The sequence below is a fragment of the Pleurodeles waltl genome, chromosome 6 (genome assembly GCF_031143425.1).
Source record: "Pleurodeles waltl isolate 20211129_DDA chromosome 6, aPleWal1.hap1.20221129, whole genome shotgun sequence".
Taxonomy (NCBI): domain Eukaryota; kingdom Metazoa; phylum Chordata; class Amphibia; order Caudata; family Salamandridae; genus Pleurodeles; species Pleurodeles waltl.
In genome coordinates this window covers 1,188,892,882-1,188,907,591 of record NC_090445.1, presented here as the reverse complement: position 1 = coordinate 1,188,907,591, position 14,710 = coordinate 1,188,892,882, and the positions used below count along the sequence as shown (strand labels likewise).

The window sequence follows — 14,710 nt, the reverse complement described above, 5'->3', positions numbered from 1 at the left end:
GCACGCACATTAAATGTACCCACATGACAACAATAAATTGCCTTCCAATAAAATATTTTCAAGTTTATGCTACAAGAATTGTTAATTCTATTAAGGACATTGAGACTTTATCTTTACTGCATGAAAAAACAGGAGCCAATTAAAACACATTAAACTTAAAAACCACATATCCCATGAACAGACTGTCCATGACGGCTATCACATGCCCCAATCACAGTGAAGGCAGCACTGTAAGTATTGGAACCACCACTTTGATTCCTCTTTCTTTGCTGTGTAGAACCAAATGTAACAGTCTTACCTAACCGATTAACACCAACATGATGAGAGTTCGAACCCAGAAAAAACAACATGTTACAACAATTAACTTGTTAACTGTTTTCAAGGCATCAAACTACAGGCTGAACCGAACTGCTTCAACCTAGGGATGCACCTGCAGATTTGGACCAGAACCTAGGTCCCCTCTTTAAACAACAACTGCAATGTCCATTGCCTCTTCAACCTTGTTACTGATAATTTTCTGAAGAACAGAAAAAAGAAAAAAGTCAAGCCATAAACTCTGACTTACGTAGTCAGTATATAAACTTAATTTTTCACAACAGGAATGGTCAAACACTTATATTGGCATAGACCAAACATGCTGATGTCATAAAACAGAATGCTTATACATAACATAAAGACAGGTCCTCAGTGGGACCTTCCTCCGTGTCTTTAACAGAATTTAAAATTCTTGCATTGTAAGCTAGAACATTTGTTTGTCTGTGTGAGGACTGGAGGCTCTGATTATGCTTTTTTAAAGCTGTGGTACCACCAATGAAGCAATATCCACAATAGGTTTATAATAAAAGGCCTGAAAAGTAGACTTTGATGACCAATCGGCCGTGTTCATAATATCTTCCCAATGGGAACCCAAAGCAAAGGACTTGGAGGCCATGGCGCCCCTAGTGGAATGGGCGCGAAACAAGAAATATCAATCCATGTTTTTGGTAGAAGCCAGCACACCCACCTAGCCAACTTTGCCTCAGGCACTGGCCTAAACAGTTTCTGCATACCAATTAGCAATTGTCCACTATGGTCTTGTCTCAGTTCTGTAGTACATGATTCACACAGTTTCAAAAAGTGTGCCACACATTATTTTGCATTATTGGAAAAAAGCTGGATAAAACACAGACGTGGTATTTGTTTTAGTGTGCCTACAAATAGAAAAGGAGACTGCCTCAGGAGAAAATACTCGGCTTGAAAAATCCAGAGCATGAACATCCGAAACACTCTTGCAGGACGTTAGGCATAAAAAGATTGTAAGCTTAACCGATAGTTGCTTTCAGGGCGAATTATCCAGCCACTGTTCTAAAAAAACAAAGAACAGTGTTGACATCCCGTAAAACTGAATATTTCGGAAGCTTAGGCTTAGAAAGTCGAATGCCCCTCACCAGCATACACACCAAAGGATGTCCCCCAATTAGTTTACCTTCCAGTGGATAATGACCTGCTGAAATTGTGGATCACAAATTATTTACTGACCTGTAAGCCATACCTGAATCTGCCAAGAAGAACAGAAAATTAATTACCAATAAATCAGAATCCAGTTTATTACACCATTGTACCCATCTCCGCTATGCAGAGGCACAGCGTTTATGGGGATTAGCTGACCAGGATTGCTCTATATAGAATCTAGCGTGTTGCCTAAGTCCTGGCATATTACATCCCTCCCTGAAAACATCTAGGCTAGCACAGTGAATTGTTTGGACAATATCAGTAGTTGAGGATGTCCCACTGGGTTCAACAACAGGTTCTGTCGGTGAGAAATTCGGACCGAACAGGTACACGCCATCCCCAGAGGAACTGGAAACCAAGACTGAGCCTTCCAAATCAGAGTCACCAGAATGACTACTGTCGCTTGCCTCTGAATCTGTGAAAGGACTCTAGTGATCATTATGAATGGGGGAAACGCACAACCCCCGAGACAGAGACCAGTCTTGGAGACATGCATCTATCGCTTGAGCCATCCGATCAGGATGCCAACTGAAGAAAGTTGGAATCTGGCAGGTGAGATGGGACAGAAAAAGATCTACTTGGGGGGCAGATAGGTTTGTCCTGTTTAGAGAAGTTGTCCTTAAGCTAAACCCAGTGCATTAAAAATCCCACTGGACACCAGGGATATTACGTTTGAGCAAAACAAAGAGTTGCCAGTGTCCCAACCTGGTTTTGAGCCATCCTCCCACCCTGAAAGGGGTAACCTGGATGAGGTGGGGTCTGGCGTGTCCTAACATCAGATCTATCCATTAAAGGCTCAACAATATTTCTGTTCCCCTAGGGACTAAATTATCAACATCACTATGGCAAGTAAGAGGTCATTTTGATTCTATTAGGCTTTGTTTTTTAATATGGGCCAGCACAGAGGGGCAGAATCCCCAAATCATCCCACTTGCCATGCTGAGTTGCTGCACTATTTTCTCTAGGTGTCACCTGCAACTGGGGAAACCTACCAAACCCAGACATTTCTGAAGACTAGACACCCAGATAAGTCCAGGGCAATGTACCTTACTTGGATCCCATTATGCTGTCTTATCCACAATGCCCTGTAAACCTCAAACATTGTCTACAAACACACATTTCCCTTAGGTTTCTGTGACCTAAACTTATGGAATCTGCAGTGATCCACAAAAATCTTACCACCCAATCTTCCCACACTTCTCCTGAAAAAAATATTACTGCAGTTTTGTGGCTCGCCTTGCACCCGCAACAAACAAGGCCCCAAAATGCAAAGTGGAGACCACAGCAGTAGGGGAAGCTGCAGTATTTTGGCCGGCGCTTTTCTGGCATTTAGGGAATATTGCCAAACCCAGGCATTTTTTTCAAACTAGACACGTGGGGGAAGTCCAAGTTTGTGTACCTGTTTTCTTACCCACAGTTTCCAGCAAACCTCACACTTCGCCTTATATCATGCATTCTTCTTGCATTTCTCAGACTGAAACTTCAGAAATGTTCAGGGATCCACTGAGGTCCTACCACCCAGCCTTCCCTCATTTGTTCCAATCTTTGGATCCTTGCAAGAAACACCACCCTAGACTCCCCTGGGTGTCTAACTTTCTGGAATGTTTGGGTTTGCTTGGTATTCCTGGGTAACTGCTGAAACTGGGCCAAAATACTGCTACTTCTCCCATTGCCAAATCAGGTCAGCTTCTGGCAGGAAATGTTGATGTCTGCACATAGTGTTTTTGAGGCCTTTCCTTTTGTGGGTGCTAGGCCCACCCACACAAGTGGGGTGCAGTTTATCAGGAGACGTGCCAATGCTGAGATTTTTGCTGAGAAATTTGTGGATCCACTTAGATTCCAGAACTTTCCCACACAAAACTAGTGAAAAATAGGTTTTTTTAGCTAATATGTGAGGTTTATACACCACTCTCGACATCGCCAGGTGTCTAATTTTCAGAAATATCTGGGTTTGGTAGGGTTGCCTGGGTGGTTGCCGCCTAAGCCAAATTCCACAGCCATGCATATTGCAAAAAAAGAGTTGTTTTGAGTTAAAAAATCCGATCTATCCATGTAGAGTTTTGGGCCCTTTCTGTGGCAGGTGCTAGGCAAACCCACACAAGTAGGGTACCATTTTGTTATCAGGGGATGTGTCAGAACAGTGGGTGGTGGGAAACTTGTTGATCCCCAGAGAATTCAAAACCCCTCCCCTGAGGGGTCTGTTTTTCAGAAATGTTTGGGATTGGTACATTTCCCTGAGTGGTGGCCAGGCCCAGGTCATTTTGCTTTTTGGGCCCTTTCCTGTCATGGGTGCTAGCCCCCCACCTAAGTGGGGCACCATTTTAATGGGAGACAAGTGAAAAGCAGAATAGTTGAACATGTGCTATTATCTATTGGATTTATCTGCATTTGTGGCTTCCAAATGTAAGTCAGTGTGCCTGAAAGAAGATATTTTGAGAAATGCCCTCCAAATCACGATAGTAAGAATAACCACAGATTGAGGTGAACAAATAAATACTGTTCTTAAACTCAATTTCTTGTGTACATTTCAGAAACGCATAGAATTCCTTGATACTAATATTAAATTCCTTATATTTACCATTTGAATTGCTGTATATTCAGTATACAATTATAAAGTGCATCTCAGTTGTTGACTTAGGGAATCACATGTTTTTTGAAGAACTTAGAAACCCTATATGTCCTTGCTACCAGAAGGGTCTATTGCAAATTCACTGTTCCCTGTAGTGACAAAAAAAAATCAAATTTTAACATTGTCATAAAAGGCTGTTTTCCCTGCTGATTCTCATGAGTATTATTTTAACAATTAGTTTATTTGTGAAAACCTTGATGCATCTACACGAAAGACCCTTTGTTGAATTCTGAATTTTCTCTGTGTTTCATAAATATATAGCTTTCTGAGATCACCCAGGGTTTTAGATCTATGACAAACTGCAAGTAGGTTGCAACCAACATTTTTTTGAAAAATGGGCTACCTCTTAGAAAAATGCAAAAATGATGGTAGGAAAATCGTTTTGCTACAATTCTGCATGTTCCTGAAAGCTAGAAAGGTGGCGATCCTAGCACTGCAAATATTTTGTTTGTGCTATTTTAAAGAAAAACAATAGATGCATTTTCTTGCGTAGCACATTTTTCCTCCAAAAACCAAAATGTAGCACCAGCAGTATGTGCAAGCCCTGGCTACCTTTAGAATCCTTAGGAAGCTGGGGGAAAAACATATGTACATTTGACATCTATACCTTTTGTGGTAAAAAAAAATATATATATATATATATTCAGGTTTAAGCACAAGCTACTGCAAACATCCAAAAAAGGCTCAGCAATCATTTGGGTGGGGGACATTGCAGTCAAGAGGTTAAGTGACTCAGTCTGCTTCAAGCCATCCTGGGTATTGCTTCAAGAGGAAGACACTTGGTAAGGAGGGCTTTAACTCATATTTTGTCACTAACAGAAAGGCAAGCTTTTTGGTTTAAAGCCATAGTATTTCTCTACCTTTTAGAGTCCCTATCTGATGTGGCCAAAACCTGCCTCCCACAGTCTGGAATATTTTCAAGTTAAACAAAGATAACTTGGTAGATATGGTTTCAAGCCTTCACTCTCAATTTTAGTTAGGCGTAACTGTGGGTGTATGAAAATATATCTCTGTAATATTGTACAAATTGCCAATCTATTGCCAGAGCACACACTATTCTGAAGTCTGTACCATCATGTGATGTGTTGGAGGGCAAACATTATTCCAGAGATTGGCATCATGTAAAACTGCTGCCAAAGCCTAAAACTCGACATCGAAATATCCTGCTTCATGGCCTATCAAACCACACTGGTCCAACTGAAAGGGGACATCCTATGCCCCAAAGGATGTCTCAGCAGGTCCTGAAAAAAATCAACCACATCATCCTGGCACTGATGGAACCACATCCTCTATCCCGACATGCCTGCAACATCTCAAAGATAAAACGTGTTATCTACAAAGCTATGAAGAACAGCACCCACACATCTGTCTGGCTGATGAACTCTCCATCTCTCCTGGCTCTCGACTCACAGCCAGGGCTACAATAAATGTAAAAATGAAAAAAAGAGGAAACAGGACTTGCCTATGCACCCACGATCTACCACACCATCAGTGTTCCCTACTTTAATTAATTAAGGAAAGATTTGCAGACACACCTCTTTAAAGAGCACTGTATTTCAATGCCTTAAATGGTCCACCTCCTCACTATAAACTCTGCAGCCCCTGTACTCACCCTGTTAAGAATCACCAGTTCTTTATTCTTCCTTGGACCCCATTCTTGCTTCATTGCCCCTTGCCAGTATTGTATTAGGTATACATATATGCCTTAATGTATACCTATGTCCAGATACTTGTTTCATACCTCCAACCACAACTTTACTAGTATGTGTCATACTACTCCAAACCCATGGTAGGTTTGTGGATGGTTTATGTCAGGGATATGGAATATATGCTCTCATGATGGAGTAAATAAAGTCTGGGTGGTACTTGTTGCAGATTTGGGGGTTTTAAGCATATGGGGTGAGGAGCTGGAGTCCCATCAGGCAATAGCTGGCTCAGCAATAATAAAAAGTATGGTGCCAACATAAATATGTGCAGACTAAGGCAACTATTCTACCAATAAATTGATCGCTTTTATTTTCCAGAGGTGATACTCTAAACAACATAAATGACAGGATGGATGATGAATCTGGACTAAGCAATACATGAATGTCACTTAAAACACCCAGTGGCTAAAGAGGGATAAACCTTCATCCTCTCATTTGCATGGATTGTGTATGCTGTGTTAGATTGCTTGTAAAAGCTCTATGTGAGACAGCTAAAGCTGTCCCTAGCCAAACCTAAAAACTAGACGGTAGCAGATAGATATCAAGAATGATTTCCTGTTTAATATGTGCTGATGAAGATGGCAATGAAAGCCTGCACTTTCAAAGTAATCACAATTACTGTATATTCTGCAGAAACGAATTTTGATTCTTGCAGCAGATGACATTAGAAAAGATTAGATTTAGTAGAAACACTCGTTGAGATTCCATCCATCATCTGTTCTTTTTGCTTTTGTTGTCCGAAGTGGGAAGGATACGCCCAGACATGGGTGCTGTGCTCACTGTGCCACTGGATTCAAGCTACTCTAGCTGATGATGGGCGATACCCCAAACCAGTCCCAGAATGCTTGTTTCCGGTCCAGGGAGGATATGGCCTGGCAGTTTGGGCTGGACTGTTCCCATTGAGAAGCAGGGTCAGGAGTCCAGTCTGATTTGCATATGGCTGGGTCCAAACTGGGGTGGCATGGTGAGCAACAAACAATAGATCTAATCCAGATATGTGAATGGGGGTGAGTGTTTGATAATGTTCAGCATTCCTTCTGTTATTTGTTTGTGTTGCTATGTGTAGACCTGACATTTATGTTGAACAGTTCTATTGAATAGGACTGCTGTACACACCATTGTGGTAATATTTTGCAAGACATCTGATACCCACTTGCACGTTTTTCTATTGATCTTTGTATTGTAAAAGTTAATACAATCAGATATAAAAAGCTACTGGTATCCAGAGTCGCTATTCTCGCCGCCAAGAGGTTATTGACTGAACTTAAATAAAACTCCACTAAGGACGCCCATATCCCTCCCTCTTTATACCCTAAAACGTTTGACCAATGCCACAAACTTAACACTCAAACAAGCGAAACATTGTCGCAATTCTGGGTGAGTTGTGTCAGCCATTCATTTTAAATAGTATTTTTATTGAATCAAACAATTTGGATGCAAATGGTTTGTAAAGGCCATTTGCATGAAAATGAATGCTGGTCAGAACATTGTCATTTATTTTATTACTTATTTCTTTTTAATCCATTGCTTCGAACTACATACAGTTCCACACCATTTCAAAACTAGTAATTGTTTGCCTCCAGGTCCTGCCATGCGCCTTCCAGAAAAAGCACAGTAACTGTACTCATTTTGACCATCCAATGTGGGGTTCAGCAGGGGAAGAATTCTCTTTTAGCTGCTCATGTCTAAAAAATATAAGCCTTGTTTAATTCTGAGCAACCAAATGTAAGCTTAACTCACTAAACGCTGAAGATGGCAATTCACTCTTCTTGTGTTATTTTAGTTTTTTTTAAAGTAACATCTTGAGTTGTTTACAGGTACAATACTTAATGCATTCCTCAATGAACCCCAATTGTTTGATTTTTTTTTTTATACTCGCAGCTGCCTGTGGAGGATTTCTTACCAAGCTTAATGGCACAATCACAAGTCCCGGCTGGCCCAAGGAGTACCCAACTAACAAAAACTGTGTGTGGCAAGTGGTAGCCCCTGCACAATACCGAATATCCATTCAATTTGAAGTATTTGAACTTGAGGGGAATGACGTAAGTGGCATGTGTTTATCCATTATAATGGGATATTTCTGAATTGATTACCGCGTGGAGAATAGGTATGTTATGCAGTCGTCTTTATGAATATGCATGTATTTTGACCACATACAAAATTGCATAACAATATCTGTTGTAAAAGCTAAAATATTGTACAGTTCACATTTCTTTCAGTAAAAAATCCAGCAAATAGTTTACTGAGTAGTCTTGTTTATTAAATTTACAAAGGCAGGTTGGATATTGATATCAAGATGTGTTCATTAGATTTACTCCATATGTTAATTGTATGCAGCAAATCTGGGCATTTCTGTTGTATGAGATTTTTTGGATCTCATCTCTTCTTCTCTAGTCAGAATTGTAATTTGAGTCAGACAAATGTGTAGATTAAGGTGTGCACTGACTCTCATGTTACAAATGCTGCAAATGAAGTAATGGTTATCTACCATTAGGAATGGTCACATTGATTAGTAGATGGTTATGGAGAGAGAAGGTAAGATAGTGAGTGTGAAGGAAGTTAGGAGAAACCATTCTGATTGGGATACGGAGGAGAGGGGGAAACCAGAAATAGCAGAAGACGTAGCGGTTGGAAAAAGAAGGTAACTCCCTTCTGAGTGACACTTCTCCCCCAAAAAACCCAAAACAGGTTGATAACTGTATAGAAATGAATTAGAGTTGCATTGTTGTTTGAATATCTGTCATGCAGGGCATCCTTTGCAGTGTACATGTTTGCATAAAAGTCATAATTAAATTATTAAAACATCTTTTTCGCAGGATAAAACCCCAATCTTAATTTATAGAATCTGAATCGAAGAATGCAATTAAAATAAATTTGAAGTACTAGGTTAATCTTACTTGAGTAATTTCTGACTATTTATTTTCCCTGGACTTTGTGAATTCTGCTGCAAAACAGTGGCAATATTAGAAAAGTGTACTTGCATAGCAAATGTACTAGAAGACTACCAGCTATTTTGTTAGCGTATGCAACCTGGCAAAACTAAGTTCTTAATAATTAATAGCAAAATAATTTTTATAAACAAAAAACATTATTTGAGCCCCAGTTCACAAAGATATGCAATGATGCATACATCCGTAGTAAAGACCGTGGTATGCTTGGCAACTATTTGTATTGTAGCTCCCTAGACAAAGTTCATCTCCCCTATACTTATTTTTGCAGATTTTGAAGTGTGTATAACTGAGAGACTCATGGTGCTGAATATTAGAATGCATCTAGGCCTGCATCCAATTATTGAGAACACTGGTCAAAATAAAAGCCTTATTAGCCATTGGAAAAGTACAAGATTATAAAAATCTGACTCTAGTTGTCGTCCAGAAAGGCACATGCAAAGAGGTCTACATCTAGGAAGTCCTTTAGAGAAAATACAATTGTGGACTGTGAGTCTAACCAGCTATGTTAATTTTTCATTGGCCATCTGTTAAGGTTCACGTAGGGATTGATAAATTATGTTATTGTGAATCAAGCTCTTCTCTACCCGGTCATAGTAAATGAGGATGCCATGCCCGCAGACAGCTTCTTTCTATATCAGTTCGATATATAATTAGACCTACTACTATTTCGGGCATCCAAATAAATGCCCCTTGCTCTCACTAGCGCTTCCAGTTTTCACAAGAAAAAAGTTAATTTACATAGAGAGAGGGTAAGGATGCAGACTGAGATGAGGAACACTAATTTTTGCATAATAAGTGTTACTGATAAGTAATTAGTTCATTACCTCAGCACTCCTCATTTGACTCATAATGATTGAGAATATAAAAACCCTCCAAGACACCACTGTCATTCTCCATAGACATTTGTTTATCTATTTCTTTCTTTACTTTTTCTTTTCTTCTTTTTTTTTTACATGCATACAATTATTTTGTTGCAGCCTGCATCATACCTATAACAAAATTTAATATATCATCCTTATTTACCTCTAACTAGTAGTGGAGCACTGCAGTGTTAGATATGGACCAAGTGGCTGCCATATACATCACATATAGAGAAACCCCATGTTGTTCCCATTTGGAGTTGCAGACTGATCCATTGGAGCAGCATTGTAAATTCTCTGGGCCTATACACTCTGCTGAGATAGATGCCTGTTAGATAGGCTGTTGGACCCATCTACTCATGGTTGCGGTTGTCTACTACTTCCGTTTATTTGCTGCACCGTATGCCACCAAAATGGCATTAGAAGAGTGAAACCTTTTAGTTTTTTGCAAATAGTTCAGTAATGCCAATGAAACAGGAGTATTACTTTGTGATTAATCAGCGGTAACACAACATTCTGTAAGCAACAAAACTGCTTTTGGACTTTAGGCCTAAACCTAGGATCAGATCTCCTCACTATCTTATCCAGAAAAAACCTTAGGCAGCGATAATCAAGTACCACAGAACCCAGTTCGCCTAATCTTTTAGCCAATGTTAAGGCTGTCAGAAATCTACTTTTGCTGATTATAATGACATATCTGCCATATCCAAAGACCCAAACAGTTTCTCCTGAAAACCCTCAAACAAGACAGACAAGTCCCAGTTAGTGGTTTTAGTATGAACTACTGGCCTTTTTAACCTGATGCCTTTCAATAGCATGACAACCAGTGATATGACTTTGGAGATATTCCCAGATACTTCTCTGAAACCGCTCATTGCCTTCAATTAGGCAGACACTACAGAGGTGGATAAACACAATAAGAAGTTATACCTTAAAAAGTCTAAAATGTAGAATGGCTTACATGACTCTGCTTCAATACCTAAATCTTTGCTCCACAACTCAAAATGTTGTAAGTCACAAGCATAGACGGCTTTCTACAGGCCTGAATGTCATACGCAACTTGCCTAGACTAACATGTCTCTGGCAGGGCTAGCTGCAGGAGACATGTTTCATGAGCTGAAGGGGTCTCATTTGGCTTAGTGCTAGGATTGGAAGCTGAAGGGGTGATGGCCATGACTTGAGCTGAAGACACTGTCACCTCGTCAACTGATTGATCAGTGGAAGCCATGGCTGCTGCATCCAAAATGGGCCACCCGGTATTATCTCCACCCACTTTCTCTGAATCTGTTGTAAGATCTTTGGAAAGAGAGGTACTGGGGAAAATACAAATACTGTATCCCCATGGGATTGAGACTGTTTTCTGAAATGAGATTGATGTTGATAGATTGTGGCATAGTCTGCCCACTGTGAGTGTTTTCCTTCCCGGTAATATAAGTTTTCTTCAGTGTTCACAAGTGATTTTCTGCCACCAAAAGATCTCTGTTGCAATCCTGTCCACAAACTTTGCTATCCGATTGTCAGTTCCCATTAATACTGAAGTTTTTTCTAAGTGAGGAGTAAACCTTGTACCACATGACCTTTAACTCCTTCCAATTTAAGTAATTAGAGAACTCTGCTAAAGACCACTTTCCCTTTTCTTCCAACTCTTTGAGAGTGGCTCCCAACCCTGATGAACTTGCCTCAGATGATATTATAAACAGTTTTGGATTTCAAAAACACATTGGCTTTTTTAAGCTTTTTTTGACTAACCACTGAGGTTGGATTCTCATTTCGCTTGATATAGGCATGAGTTTCAACTATTTCTATGGTATCAGCAAACAATGATCCAACCAGTGATGTACATCAGTATTTGGTGACACTCCCAAGGAATCACTGATATGATTGCCAACATTAAACCCTGGATCTGCAACCAGTGTCTGGCTCTTGCATTCTGTAAGTTTAATAAAAATACTATTGAATACACTCCACAGCCTCTCTTCCAATGAGGGACCACAGCACCCTACTGCAACAGTTTGTATGCCCAAAACCATTGCCTGCCTTTTGGTTGGGTCTCTGGGAATCAGAGTGGACTGAAAGTGATGTTCCTGAGGACAACTTATATGTTCTATGGAATATCTATTTCTAGAGCTTTAACTGCAAGTGCCTCCTGCTGCTACTGATACCCCAGTTGATGTTGGAGAAGCCCATAAAAAGTCAAAAGTGGTATCAGAAAGAAGCTGGGCCAAAAGTTCGATCTTGCCCAGAACATCTGTGTAATCTTTACCATAGTGTATGTAGTCAAATAATGCCTGAAAGTCTTTTAATATAGCCTGGGTGGCATACGCGCACAGGTGTTTGCTCTCAAAGCAAAATGTGCTGCTGAATATCCACTTTTAAAAGCACTCTCCACTTTACTGCCCACGGCATGCAAAAGTCGTGATTCCTCTGATTCCAAGATGAATGTTGATGCCAAATTTGCAGGATAGTACTCACATTTTGGATTTGGGAAAACATCCTATCAAACTGCTTCACTGGTTACCTCCTCATGAGAAATCTTGAAATCATGCATTTTCAAAATATTTTGATTCTTGAAGAACTATATTTTTTTGCCATATCATGAAAGAGCATGACATCTGCTTGAAGATCAGTGTATTGCACAAACAAATCTCTTTTTGCTGTGTTTTATGTCTGGAACTTTGACATCCTTCATTTGAGCTCTATCCTCCTATAAATGCCACACTTGGATGTCTGTCCCTTTTGAACCAGCATTCACATCATCGACCTCCATTCTCTGTCTCTTTTTAAGTGGTTCCACCATATCTGTATTCACCCCTTATTTAAAATCCTATTGCGTGACCACTGAAAGAACTCAAACAAACTGCGTGGCTGTTGTTCATGTCCTGTGCAATTTTGCACTATTGTTGAACACGAAAGGCAAAAAATGGCACGAGGACTCATTTTAGAAAAACTAGTGCTAAATGCTGAAGGCAGCATTGTTACTAGCAATGCATAACTTTGTATAATAATTTTGGCCATTTTGTGTAATTTCAGCAAAGGTAATTATGCAGATTTTACCCAGGTCTAGTAAAACGGCAGGTTTTCAAAATCATAAGAACATTTAATGGCATTTAATAGAAAATTATTTTAAAGGACGTGTGTTCCAGGCTGTGGTCACTGTAACTAAAAAAAAAAACTCCCAGCCTCCAGTGCACATTTATATGAATTTGGAAATGGCTAAAAGTTTAGAAGAATTGGAATAAATGTGGTTGATTGGTTGCTACCACTTTAGGATGGATGCCATGTAGGAGGTGGGGGCAGAATCAATAGCTTTATGACATAGCAGCACTTACTAATATGAACCAGTGAAGTGACTTTAAGAGCAACGGTTTAGTCCAAAAATAAATCAAGATGGAGTGTTCTGGATTCATTGAATTCTAAACTGGCATATGATGGTAAATTCAAATACAGAGAATTGCAGTAGTCCTGTGGGTAGGTGGTATGAAAGAGAACCTTGGGCAAAACAAAATTGAGAGCTGGGGCAAGATTAAGATAATTAATTTTATGACTTGCAGCATGGAGTACAGATAAAAGAGAGTATGTCAATTAGAGTAATAAATGACAGCTGCATATCAAATATAATGCTCATCTTGCAGGCAGAAATGGGATGGATGGGCGAATGTCAAAGTTCTTCTGGATGGCATATAGAGGAATGCCCGAAGAGAAGGACTTCTGTTTTACCTGTAAACAGAAGACTCTCTGAATTGGGATTGACGAAAAGAGTGATCATGATCAAAACAAAGAATTAAGTGAGTGTCATTGACGGAAACAGTCCTTCCACTATAGTCGGGTTCATCTGAGGGGTGTGTGTCCATCCTTCACCTGCTTTTCTTTTTCTCAGCTGTTCCTTCTTGTGCAGGTGTTAAAATGTGGTGGTGGAGAGTTCCTGAAAGTGGGAGTCCTCGTCTGTTCCAGATATACCACATCAACTCGCACTCCATGACTGGTACTTCCAGGGAGCAGCCCACAGGCTACCCAACCCTCTGAACAGCATTTTGCAAACAATCAAAATGTCAGCTGGAAGAGACATTGCAACAGTTCCCTCTCCCTCTCATCCAAGCTCCAACTATCCATGTCCAGTTTCTTTGTTTCAAGCTTAAAAAACCCTGTGGTGACTGGAGCCAAAGTCATGCTGCTCTCTATTTGCCCTTGCAAGAGCATCCTACCATTGACTGCCATGGAGATGTATTTTACTGCCTTAAGGAAATTTCATTTCCAGCCTTTACTCTGCCAAGAAAAGGTAGCTATCCCAGAAGTGGTCTGTAATACCAGGGGAGCTTTGAACTTTCAACTCGCTACAAGAGTACTTAACTAACTCAACAGGGTAACTCAAAGCAGGTTCCATGCACGTAAGCTCTTAATCCAGCTGTACTTCAGTGGACCAAGAATTAAAAGATGGGGTCTGGACATTAAAACTCAATACCATTTTTATCATAGCTTACAGTGAATGAGGCTCCATTAGGGACCCCGCCAACAGCAGAGGTCCAATACTAGAAGTCCAAACTGGGGATTAACAGTCGACAGAGTCTACTTCCTTTTTGTAACTTTCTTATAGATGCATGAATATAATTATAATTTATTCCAGTAGGGAATGTGAAGGTGCTACCTAATTTGAAGTAAATGAGCACCAGAACAATGACCTGCCATAGCATTGAAACAAAAATGTAAACAACAGAGCAAAGAGTTTGGGACTAATTTGTCTCAGAAATGTTTCTGACAATGTGAAACCGCATCTCCAGTTAGTTATCATATGGCACCAAAAGTATAAAATGTCACTGGTCTGCAGGGTAGCACTGACCTCCACTGACCTAGATGTAGTGACTCAAAGTGAGACAAGAAGCAGTTGCAGATTAATCATAAGGCAGTCTAAGAAATTTGGTGTAATTGGATTTTGAGATGATTTAAGATCGTGGGTTATTGCCTTAGAGGGGTGGAAACCCTACTCTAGCAACAACCACAGTCCTTGGCAGGGTGAACCACAAAAAGTTACTAAACTAACCTGTGTTTAACCCACTGGTAGCTTTCCACACAGCAGTG

The 14,710-nt window shown here is 40.1% G+C and overlaps 1 protein-coding gene across 1 annotated transcript in view; it reads left to right on the top strand.

Moving 5' to 3' along the window:
* Nucleotides 1-14,710, top strand: part of TLL2 (tolloid like 2) — a 1,863,287-nt gene that overhangs the window by 1,551,679 nt on the left and 296,898 nt on the right. The window contains exon 15 of the mRNA XM_069240439.1: nucleotides 7,708-7,868. Coding sequence (XP_069096540.1) covers nucleotides 7,708-7,868 — 161 coding nt within the window. The remainder of the gene's footprint in view (nucleotides 1-7,707; nucleotides 7,869-14,710) is intronic.